Genomic DNA, 13,171 nt, shown 5'->3' with positions numbered 1-13,171 from the left:
TGTCTCATCTTGGACATATCGATTTGCTGTTGTTGACTCTGCCTGTTTGACTACTCTTAATAAAGCCAGCATTTGGATCCTCTAACTCTGTCGCCATGCCTGTCACACCATTGCCACGCCAAATCCAACAACCCCTCTGTTACAACTATAAGGGTTGAGTAATGACAAGGTAATTGATGGCATAATAAGAACGGCAAATTGTAATGTTCCTATGAATACTAAATAAATCAGCCATATAGAGGAAAACATCGTCTCTGGTCTTCCTCATTTGAAAATGTTGCATCTTGGTAAAAAGTACTATGTTTGCTAAAACCCAATGCAGCTCATTAGTCTGTGGACACTATCCTATGAGTGAAGCATGGTGGCAGTAGCATCATGTTAAGGTTTACTCTTGACCTCTAACTAATCTTTCAGAAGACTTTTGGTGGATTCGGGTTTGATTTACTGTACACCCTAACTCACAGATGCCAAAAAGCCAGAATTTATTAAATATTTTAAGCATTTTGGCTGTTAGATGGATTATTGTACCCACATCATGTATAGGATGAGTCTTATGACACAAGTCTGGATTAACCATTTCAGTTCTGCAATCATTTTAAATCTCTCAGACAGGAAAACAGGTTGATTAATATTATTATAATTCCGTTTTATATAAGTTTCTCATGAAATGGCCATCTAGAAATCCTCATTAAAAGGCCATCTTTTTTTAATAGTGATGCGCTGACTGTTACAGAATGTTCTCTTGCTACACACACTGTCTGGCTTTGAAGTCTGGATTCGAATCTTTTATTACATGTCACTTTTTTCATCACTTGGTCATACTTAAAAAAAAGACATTTGATTTTCTCAGCGGGAGGTGCACCTATTATCTTTAAATATAGCCACTTTGGCAGACGGTCACAAAAGTGGTCAGAAAGGGAGCAGAAATAATGAAATGACCTAAGGTGTTATTATTCTCAGCTACAGAAAGATCTGGAATCGCTCCCACATATAAATGGCTAGGACATATACAGTTTTTGGCATGCTAATAAAGAAAAGCCGTAATTCGGTTTTACAGATTCCTTACGTTTCTAATAAAACTGTTTGTAAAAAAAAAAAAAAAGTTATTATGCTTTGAGAAACAAAGACCAAATAGGAAATATGCTATCCTGCATGCCGTTGAGAAAACATTGCAGGCTTTCATAACATCTCGATTTTGGACTATTGTAATGTGTCGCTGGCCGACTGCCCTGTGCGTCTTTATTGAATTCTCAGCTTGTTCTGAACGTAACAGTCTTACTTACCAGGAAATGAGAGCACTTTATCTCCGTCTTATTCAAACATTAGCTTTTGACTTAAAAGTCCTGCTCATGATGATTTGAGAGTTTTGATTGTTTTCACACTAACATATCTTTCTGATCCTCTAAAACAGTATAATCCATCGCTAGCGTTTCACTGAACTGAGAAAAAAAATACTGTTTCTCTGTGTGTGCTACAAAAGCTAAAGCGCTGAATATGGACTATGTTTGAGCTACGAAATGGAAAAAATACATGGACGCTTCCAGGAAAGCAACATGTTCTAACATTCTGTGAAAATAGGTTTGTGATGTATTTACAGTATGGTACTCAAAATGTATGATCAGGACGAGGAGATCCTCCTAAATTTTTTGAGTATTCATTCTAATTCTGAGGACATTTTCTTAAGTTGTTTCTTTTATGTAGCCGGAAAGTTATTAAATTCAGATTAACACAATGTTAGGGCAATGCTACGAGGTTTTTTTTTTTTTTGCCTTATTGTTTATATAAATGACACAATAGAATTTTGCTCCTAATTTCTGTAAAAAAAAAAAAAAAAAAGACTATGACAATAATACCAAAAATAATTGAAAGCCCTAAGGAATATTTTAAATACAGGCGAAATAATTGTCATACCAGTAAAGAAACTGCTCTCAGTCTTTTCCCAATTTAACCACTTTTTGTTTCCCAGGGGTTTAAATATGCAGTTGCATGCTTGAAAAAATAATCTTTCACATCCATTACCCAGGGAAGAAACTTTAACTCACAAGAGACAGACCTGCACATGTCAGGCAATGGATGGAAAATGATATAAGCAGTTAAAATATCGTTATTTATAGCAATGGCCGTAACAAATAGCTTTACATACCATAAACAGGTGGGAGTTTGTCTGAAATTGGGCCCATGAGAATACTGTGCCTGCACAGTGAAGGAGGTGAAAACTGAAAGATACACAGTGTTTGACTAGTTTGCATAGTTTACTAGAGTCTTCTGGTTGTCAAGCCTTGAAACCAACTGCTCGGAAAGAAGCCCTTTCTGAAAGAGTCTATAAGTGAATACTATGTATTACAGATGTGCATCTCCATAACTGTGGCTGATGCAATTTGAACTCTGAGCATAGCCAATGATATGAAACATTGAAGATAGATATTAAGCAGCTAGCGATGTGATACGATTCACCCCTATTACAGAATAGATCCAATTTGTAATGATATGCAATTCAATATGGTACAGATAGTTCACTTTTATTTTTTTGATTCAGACAGGCATCAAATCATACATTTACTTAAGTGTCTTTTTTACTTAACACATGGCCCTTTCACATACAGGCCTTTGTAGTGCAAAAAAAAAAAAAATGAAGAAATAAAAGCAGAAGTTCTTTTCCTGTTGTGTCTCGAGGAAAATGCAGCTCTACCTCTGCCATGTTAATCTGTATTCTATGTGACTCTCAGGACACGCCTCGGTCAATTTAATGTTGTGATACGTCATATTCAAGTAGCAGCAGTGGTGCTGAGAGAATGCGAGGAGAAATCAATCTATACATACAATGATTGTAATGATTGTTTTTTAAACAATTTTTGTTTTTGTTTTTTACCTATGCAAATATGCTAAAAACGATGCATTGCAGTACAAAAGGCAGCTTGTATTCGATGCACATTTTTTTAAATCGATGCAACTTTTATGCCAAAGTGCTGATGTGAATCAGTGAATCTTACCATCCCTACTATGCATCGAAGTATGGTGGAGTATTTTTTTTATTATTTGGATACAATTTGTGGCTGGTGAATAAGAAAAAACTCTGATTGTCTTCGCCAGGTTGTTTAGTCTTGTCCGTTCTGGCTTCAGTTCTTGTTAATGGGCCAAACAAATGTCAGATTTGCTTAGAAATGTTGTGCAATGACCTCAGTCTTCTTGAATTTGAACCCTACTTAAAAATAAAATATTCGGCATGGAAAACTGGACCAAGATCCTCATCAAGGGGCTGATCATTTCAAAGGGGATGTTTTGGAGCTGAAATTGTTTTTTTAAGTCAACAAACAAACAAACACATAAAATAATATTATAATAAATACATAAAAACATTTAAATAATATAATTTAATTTAATATAAAGCGTAGTAGTAGAAGTAGTAGTAGTAGTTGTAGTTGTAGTAGGAGTATTAACTACTACTGGAAAAATGGCTGAAATAGGCAAATACTCCTCCACATAACTATATTTTAAACACAGTTAGTAATTTGACACAGAACTTGATCTTGGTATACTTTGTAACCGAAGAGTGTGGCCTTTCCAACTCATTAGCATGCTCTTAATAATCCAGTCATCCTTGGACAATTACGTCTTAGCCTGTGTTGCCACAGTAACCTCCCACACTACAGGGTGCCACTTTGGTAATTGAATAGGGGAGGAAAGTTTTCTCTTTCTTTTGCTGTAATTTAGCAAATGTGCAGCTTTTGGTACTGTAATGAAGCGATCTGAAAGACATCTCGTTTTTTTGAATTCATTCACACACACACACACACACAAACACGTACATCTTTCAGATCGCTTCATTACAATACCAAAAGCTACACATCTGCACTTTTGCATAATATACAGTGGTCCCCTGGGAACTCGCGGGGGTTACATTCTAAGCGAGTTCAGAAAATCTGCAGATTTTGGAACCACCCCCGCAGCCCCCATGGTACCTTAGTGAATGCATCTAGACATTATAGCACTTTATAAACATAATAGTGAACAGTGTTTGACCAAATACATAGTTTAAAATGTTATTCCTCACGTTCCTTAACATTCGGTCCTGCTGCAGATTCCCGCGAATTTTAAGATAATCTGCAACTTGCTGTTAGTTAAGTTTGAAATGGGAACCCGCAAATTTTCAGAGATATATATATTATTAATAACAACATTATACAACATCGATCAGTTCATGCTGATCAAGAGGAACATACAGTATATATAGGAGTTAATTGTGTTGTGTTTTTTCCTTTATAAACCGATTTAGTTCGATTTAGATTCAGTGTGTGTATGAATGTATAGATAGATAGATAGATAGATAGATAGATAGATAGATAGATAGATAGATAGATAGATAGATAGATAGATAGATAGATAGATAGATAGATAGACACTATATTGGCAAAGGTTTGTTGACATCTAGTCATAAGTAAAGCATGGGCTTTTTGACAATCGCATTACACATTTGGTCCCATTTTACTATTATAATTCCCTCCACTCTTCTGGGAAGATGTTCCAAAGGTGTTTAATTGCATCTTCATGGAGCTTGCTTTGTGCACAGGGGCATTGTCATGCTGGATACACCCTATACAACTGTGTGCTTATACAAGTGTATGTATATATATATATATATATATATATATATATATATATATATATATATATATATATATATATATATATATATATATATTTACAGCAAAAAATATATATATTTACAGCAAAAAAAATACCATGTTTCTGTATACACACTGGAAATTTCTGATTTTGAGACAATATGCACTCCATAATCGCCCTTTCCTTCTCACATTCCTATCTGTGCAATATATTTTACAATAGACAATAGTTTTGTACATCATAAATATAATCAGCTATTACTACAGACACACAGTGAGAGATCTCTTAATACGGTGATACTTTTGCAAGAATTGTGAGGTTATGAAGATTCTAGTTAATCCAATTTAAGTTTTCACTTTAAAGTAGTAATGAGCGGCATGTTTTCTGAAACGGAGCAAAGTAAAAAGTAAGATATTAGGCATTAAAATGTAGCGAGGTAAAAGTTTCTTAAAATTAATACTGTACAAATACTTTAAAAATACACTTTAGTACAGTAATGTAGGAAAATCCTTCCTTGCTTGTCACCACTTGGTTGAACACTAGCATTTTTATATAAATTCTGAATATTTTCTTTAAAATAATATACTGGCTGTTGTTGAATATGTTTCAAAGACAATTTAAAGAAAATAAAAAAGTAAATTTAGTAACCCAGTCATTTACAGTCCATTACCTTAAGCACACTATATAACAGGGGTTTAATAAAATGTTTATTGTGAATTATTACAATTTATAGTGCTTCTATTGTTAATGTTCTATTTATGAAGCAAATGTTTGACCAATTTTTAATTCAGGAAAGCAAAAACATGGCTGCCATTATCCACATTTATACATGTTCCTTAATATAAAGTGGTGGCAAAACATCTTTATTAGTCACTGTGTCTACCAAAGGTCACAAACCACTGATTTCTGATTAACAGCTACGTTGCAAAACCCTTGTCATTTTCTAGTTATCTGGGTGAGACAGTGGGATTAGAGTTCACTAGGCCGGGTGTAGGATCACTGAAACACTGGCTTGCATTATGTCATTTAGAAATCGGCAGGGGTTCGGCCCGAACGAACATGTGTAGCAAATCTAATCAATAAAGCAGGCATATTACAGCATCTTTTGCAACCTGCGCCCTGTCCCTGAGTATAATAAACAGTGCATTTCACAAGATTACAGATTCATATCAAGGAACGTGAGCTCAATATCGTGAGCTGCTGGTGTGCTTCTTTTTCAAAAAAGGCTCTATTTTGTTTCTTCTTTTGTTTTTTTTTTACTACCCAAGATGTAAATGAGTTTCGTCTTCATAACAAGCTGTTTGATAGAAATCCTCCGAAATAAAAACTGTTGGTAAAAAAAAAAAATCGTAACAAAAATTAATTAGAAAGAAAACTGTCTACTGATAACAAAACACTTTGAGAGACAATCACATTTCTTGTTCATTACAATGGCTCATTAGGAACAGAGGATTCAACCGTCAGATCTTGGCAGATACCTTTGCAGATAAACGCTGCTTTGAAATCGAGCCTCAAAGACTCGCAGTATGAAGTAATTCTACAGACAATGTTGTGTTGGCAGGCAGGAACGTGTGTGTCAGAGTCCAGATCTGCTGTCTGGATTGCATGACATGACTCATTCATTGAGCAGAGATAAGCTCGAGAACAGTGGAGCTGATTTCATTCCACATGGCAGAGACAAAGGTCATTCAAGAGAAGAGAAGAAGTCCACCATCAGGTGCTCCAGATCCCAGGAGTCTCAGTTCTCTGTCTCGCCTGTGTGTTTAGTTTTGTAGGTTCGTAAGACTTTATGCATCTACTTGTGCTTTTTGCCGTTGTCTGTTTGTCCAGGAGGAACCGGCTTCATGAAGAATGCTGGGGCTATGTAGCAGCGTACAGCCAGCAGGACAGGAACAGCTAAGTACACAAGGTTAAGGGTCATGACTAGCCTCCATTCCTCTTTAGGGATGCGATAGGTGAAGGGTGTCCTCGAGTGCACAGACGCACCGATGTACGTCCACTGCATCTGCAGGTTCAGATAAAATCATTGCATATTTAATCACAGCAGTCTCTAAAATACAGAATATTAAAGGATGTCATGTAACACAGCATGTGTTTTTGGGGGGAAAAAATAAAGAAACACCTTTTGAGCCTATTAAAATAAGTTAAATAAATAATCTACAAGAGGTTATTTTCTTAAACTTTACTTTGCGCTTATGTTCTACATGGGTGTTATTCAAATCCAGTTTTCATCTCATTTCTACATTACTCACATATGTGTGATTCCAGATATCTCTATTTTGTGTGCATTAGCTCATGATCTGATAGACAAGAGAAACCATGCTTCCTGCTGTTCAGTTAAAAAAGAATCTAGCCAAGATAGCATAGGCCATTATTATAAAATTATTGTTATTTACCTGCGCTATGGCTCCTGCAAGGAATAAACTCCAATCCAGCATCCAAGTGCATCCTGGGACAGTCAGACCATAGACTAACAGGGTTAGCAGGGGCAAAGCATAGAAGAGGAACACCAGCATCTACAGCAGAACATCAACATTTATTTTAATCAGGTTCCTGTGGGCTGAAGCACAGCACAACAAAGCACTTTGGCAACAGTTGTGCTGTGAATGCTCTAAAATGTTCACAAACAGGGTTTTAGCTTCTTTTCGATCCTGAATTATTTATAATATTATAATAATATGATTTTCAAAGAGACTATCATGCACTTGGAAAAAAGCGCCTATTAAATGCTCATTAACAAATATCAGAATGTAGACAGCACATACCATGACCTTAGGGAAGGCCACACTGTCCTTCATGTAGGGCTCGTACTGGTAAATGTAGGTGAAACAAATGTCCAGTGTGCACTCAAGAACAACCTGTAAGTCATTTTACAACACTGCATTAGCATCATCTGCACTTAATCAAGGAAATAAAAGGAATATTTCAACCTATTACAATTTCAGATTCAAGAATTAGAGTGTCAGACAGAAATAAAGATTTTGTTCATGGTGCAAATGAGAAAGAAAGAAAGAAAGAAAGAAAGAAAGAAAGAAAGAAAGAAAGAAAGAAAGAAAGAAAGAAAGAAAGAAAGAAAGAAAGAAAGAAAGAAAGAAAGAAAGAAAGGTCTAAATGTTAATTCAGTCTCGAATATAACGTTAAAAGAGTGACGAAAGGAAGGAAGCTGTGGAAGAGAAAAAAAAGAGAAAAGAGACAATGGAGACCATGAAAAAAAACATACAAATCCTCGGAACACGGTGAAGGCCATGGCACCGAGCACACTAAGAGTGAGCAGGAAGTCTATGGGACGAAACAGAAGACTTTTCTTCTGTTCTGCTTCAACCTACAGCAAACACACATACTATACTTTATAATCTATACAGTATACAATATATACTATAACAATATATATGCTATACACCATACAGTACACTAAACACTTTACTATACATGATATGCTTTTTATACTACACACTGTACATTATTAACTGTACACTTTATATTATATGCCATACATCTTTACACTAAACACTATATCTTGTATAGTACTGAATAGACACTATACAGTATACACTCTATACAATATACAATAAATATGCTGTAGACTATATAATACACAATATACACTGTACTTACCATACATATATACACTAAACACTACACACTATACACAATACTGTAAACACCATACAGTATACACTGTATTTACTTACTTTATACTCTTTGTACTGTGCACACTACATGCTATACAGTACGCATTATACACTATAATACACACTATACAATTAATTCTATACAGTACTTACGTACATTATTTTACTTATTACTTATAGTTCACACTATACACCATATAGTTCACACTATATACTCTATAGCACCCATTGTACACTATAATACACACTATACACTATACAGTTCACACTATATACTTTATAGTAACATTATACACTATAATACACACTATACAGTTCACACTATTCACTGTATAGTACCCATTATACACTATAATACACTATACACTATACAGTTCACACTATTCACTGTATAGTACCCATTATACACTATAATACACACTATACACTATACAGTTCACACTATTCACTGTATAGTACCCATTATACACTACGATACATACTATACACTATACAGTTCACACTATTCACTGTATAGTACCCATTATACACTATAATACACACTATACACTATACAGTTCACACTATATACTGTGTAGTAACCATTATATACTATGATACACACTATAGAGTACACACTATAAATATAGCATAAATATATACTGGATTTGTCTTTTATTTCACCAGGATCCTCACCGTGTCTGCTGGGATGACTATCAGCTCTCTCGGCCTGTTGAAAAGTTTCACCGCTGTCCATATGGGCAGGACCAGGAAAAAGAGATTGAGCCAAAATGCTGGATAGATGTTCTTAGCATGTTTACCTGCAGAAATATAATTTTGCTAAATTGTAACAACAATAGATTTAAGAAATTGGTTTTTGTGGTGCAAACTATTACACACACACACACACACACACACACACACACACACACACACACACACACACACACACAAAATTTGTCTGACCTATAGCAATGCTTGGAATATAGACGATCTGAGTGGCTACCATGGAGCCAGCCCAAAGCAGAGCCAAACTCCGATATGGCTTCCTGTAGAGAAAATGAAACTTTGATAGCATATGGGTGGCACTGACACACTAACCTTTGTAATGAGAACACAGCATGCGGTGCTTTTATAGCATATATCTGAACCACTCATGACATCTTGAAATGAAAAGCTTTTAATAAAGGTGAAGTATTCACCCTTTCCGCATGCGATGGATGATGGCGAGGAGTAAAACAAAGTGCACCCCTCCGTTCCAGTAGTTCTTCATGATGGAATGCGCCGTGCTCAAGTACGGTTCACCCTGTACCAAAGAAAGGATGTGTTTTAATCGGGTTTTGTCAAAGATTGTTAAGATGTGTGTGTGTGTGTCTGTGTGTTTTGTTTTAACCTTGTTAATGTAGAAATCCAGAAAACCTTTGATATAGCCATCCAGCTCGAGAGCACACGTAAGGTCAGAGATGGAGGTGAAAGAAAACAAACTGAATACTGAAACAAAGACAATACATAGCATGGGAAAAGATTATCACGGTTAGCCCCCCGGCTCTGTGTTTCTTTCTCAGACTCCCACTCCATCAGCCCTATGTTCCCCTCTGCAGTGCTCTTTCCATCACTTTTTCACATTCCTCTCCACTCCAGCTATTGATTTCTCCCCAACTGTGAGTTTATGATGGCCTGTGGCTATGTAGGTGAAGCTGGATCTCTATCACTGACAAACAGACCTGCCATTCCTTTGGAACACAACACACAGTACTGAAAAGGGCATCTGCTGATGTTTAAGAATAGCCACATCAGTCCTAGCAGCAGGGTGAGGGTGGAGGCATAGGGCCGAAAATGAGGAGTGACAGGAAAACAGAGCGAGGGAGGAGAAAACCCAAGGGAGCTGTGAGGCCCAGCTGCTTATTGATTGCTGTGTTGTTTCAGAGGTGAGTTTTCTCTACTGTAGCTTGCTCAAGGATTAGGGACAAGCTTAAACCTTTATTTCTCTGACATTTAACATACATACAAATAACTCTGTGATATTATAATAGCAGCAATATGATGCAAATTATACCTAACAGTTGTGCATACACCAATCTTACCATAAAACAGGAAGTCCACCGATTTTTCTTTCCGTACACATAGATATGCAACAGAGAGCACTGCAGCAAGAAGGGCTACCTCCACTCCCAGTATAACCAATGGTCTACTGGAAAACAAAGAGTTAAAAGTTCATGTTAAAGATAAAATCCAGACCAGAATTGTGATCTACTTTGGGGCCTAGCATAAGGTTTCCAGAAAGCCCTTTACAAAATGGGGATTGGGTAGTAATCATAAACATTTAAATGATTATTCATAAACTTTTCCAAGCAAAAAAACCCAATATAAATCACAAACTGGTTACATTTGTGGATTCAAAGTATTCCTACTTTCATTGGTTTTGTAACATTGATTGATGAACATTGAACAGTTTAGGAAATAGTTTTCCAATCACTTGAACTAAGAGATCCAAACCTGTTCCAACATGCCAATGCCCCTGTTCACAAAGCGAACTCCATGAAGAAATGCTTTTTATGGTTTGAAGTGGAAGATCTCCTGCTATAGAGCTCTGACCTCAACCCTATTGAACACGTTTGAGAAGAATTGGAATGCTGACCGCACCTCAGGCCTCTTCACCTACATCTGTACTAACAGCCTTGTGTGTGATTGAGCTCAAATCTTTACAAACACATATCAAAATTTAGAGGAGAATTGTGAGATCCTGGAGGGAATTATAAGAACAAATTGTGTTTTTTATGATTTTATAATCACACTCTTGGTGTCACCCAAATGAGGATGGGTTCAACTTTTAAATGTGGTTCCTCTTAAGGTTTCTACCTCATATTATCTAAGGGAGTTTTTCCTTGCCACCCAGTCACCCCACTCGCTTGCTCACTGGGGATGAATACACAGAGTTCACATTTTTGTTCTATAATTCTTACATTCTGTAAAGCTGCTTTGAGATATTGTCCATTGTGAAAAGCGCTATAGAAATATTTTATTAAATTGAATTGAATTGAAATTGGGACTGACATAACATACTTCATCATACTATATGCAGAGCAACTTACATTTATCTCATTTATACAACCGTAAAAGTGTTAAGGGCCTGAAAGGCTCCAGCATTGGCGGCTTTGAGGTACTGCTGAGGTACTTTGAGGTAAACTCACAGGTAAACTTCCCCTTAAACCTCAGCAATTTGCAGAAGATTGTGCATTATATTAATACTTCAAGAAGACTTGAAGATTGAAAACTTTCCTCTGGTGGAAAACTTGAGACACTGGAGGGTTCCTCAAGACAACGTTGCCATAGTTAAAGCGTATACATTTTGCTAAATAGTGTCTTTGACATACATCGCCATATGTTCATTACTATGGAAACTTCAATGTATAAGAAGGAAAGCATAAAAATGAATGAACTGGCTCCAGAACTGCTGTTAGGGAAGAGGAATCCACACCTTCTGACCAATCTGATTGAACAATTTAGCATATAAAAATAAAAAAGACCATAACTTACTTTTGCAAAGCAGAAATGTTGTTTGCAGTGTAGAGAAAGAGCGGTGCCGTCAGAGATAAAATAAAAGTAAGGAGCTCCTTTGGAAAAGCCATTCTCTCCTTCAAATAGAAGGATGAAAATATAAGTAAGAAATGTATTTAAATAGATTTATACATATCGTTCCTAAAGGCAGTACGAGGAGGTGAAATCCACTCTGTGTCTCTCTGCCAGCATACTGATATCATACAGGCTGCAGATGAGGGTAATATAGAGTTTTGTGTCAAAGTCCATTAACTGAGACAAAGCAGTCAATACTTGGTATTGATAATAAAAAGGTGTATTTACTTCTCAGTTCCATAAGGGGGCGTTAGAAAGCCTCAGAAGGACAAGCCTCGGGAAGTGAGTGGACTCCAATGAGTCATGTCTCTTTATAAAAGGTGTTGCATACTAATACTTGGGTTTACAATTGAACTTAAAGATAATAATAAAATGTACATATCTGATCAGCATCACTGAAAGTGTTATATCAGAAATGTACTTGCTGTGTCAGCACATTCTCACTTATGTCCTTTATTTGCCAAAGACAACTGATTGCACAAAGTTTGCATATCCCAGGCTAGACTTTATTTGTTGGTTTATATCATTCATTTGTTAATTCAGTCACAGTAACCTCTGTATCAACGGTGGATCCTGATGTAATCCACTGTTTGACATAGGCTGCTGGAGGAAACTGGAGAACCAGGAGGAACCCTACAGACACTGGATATTATATTATATTATAATTACACTGTATATTTTCTATTTTATTTGAGTGTTTTTGCTGAAAATAAATAATTATATTAATTGTTATGTAATTAATATTTTTTGTTCATTTATTTAGTAACTGCTTTATCTTGGTTAGGCTCAAGATGGATCCGGACCTTATTCTTAGAACTTTTGTCCTTAATCTGAATTTTATTATTATTATTATTATTAATATTATTATTATTATTAGTAGTAGTAGTAGTATTATTATTAATTTTTATATTTATTTGTATTTTTTTTATTTTTTTATTTTTTTATAAAGAATTTCTCTGGTGCATAGGTACATTATATATTTATTTATTTATTTATTTATTTATTTATTTATTTATTTATTCTTTATAAATTGTTGATGCATGATTGTGGTGGTGGTAGTAGTAATTATAAATAGCAGTATAATATTACATTTTGATGCTGTATACAAAAAAAGTTCAATAAACTGATATGGAAAGCTTCAAAGTTTTGAGGATTATGCTTTTTTGTTACATAATAACTTGTTTTAATTGTGTTTGTAGAATAGAATAGAATAGAATAGAATAGAATAGAATAGAATAGAATAGAATAGAATAATGTGGTGGTGTATGTTAGGGGGAAGAATGCAGCTGTTTCGACACAATGGT

The 13,171-nt window shown here is 35.5% G+C and overlaps 1 protein-coding gene across 2 annotated transcripts; it reads right to left on the bottom strand.

Annotated features, from left to right (window-relative positions):
• Positions 1 to 5,162: 5,162 nt before the first annotated feature.
• tm6sf2a (transmembrane 6 superfamily member 2a) lies at positions 5,163 to 11,957 on the bottom strand. Of its 2 annotated transcripts, none has more exons than XM_046876824.1 (10): positions 11,772 to 11,957; positions 10,319 to 10,425; positions 9,628 to 9,725; positions 9,437 to 9,540; positions 9,201 to 9,283; positions 8,931 to 9,055; positions 7,844 to 7,945; positions 7,389 to 7,481; positions 7,020 to 7,139; positions 5,163 to 6,628 (listed from the first exon to the last, which is right to left on the bottom strand). In XM_046876824.1, the coding sequence occupies exons 1-10, from the start codon at positions 11,861 to 11,863 to the stop codon at positions 6,419 to 6,421; spliced, it is 1,134 nt and encodes a 377-aa protein (XP_046732780.1). In that variant the 5' UTR covers positions 11,864 to 11,957; the 3' UTR covers positions 5,163 to 6,418. The 2 variants fall into 2 exon arrangements, with proteins under 2 accessions (XP_046732780.1, XP_046732781.1); XM_046876825.1 differs by having other exon boundaries at positions 10,319 to 10,422.
• Between the last annotated feature and the right edge of the window lie 1,214 nt (positions 11,958 to 13,171).

This window comes from Silurus meridionalis, chromosome 20 (assembly GCF_014805685.1).
Source record: "Silurus meridionalis isolate SWU-2019-XX chromosome 20, ASM1480568v1, whole genome shotgun sequence".
Taxonomy (NCBI): domain Eukaryota; kingdom Metazoa; phylum Chordata; class Actinopteri; order Siluriformes; family Siluridae; genus Silurus; species Silurus meridionalis.
This window is presented reverse-complemented; position numbering and strand designations above follow the sequence as displayed.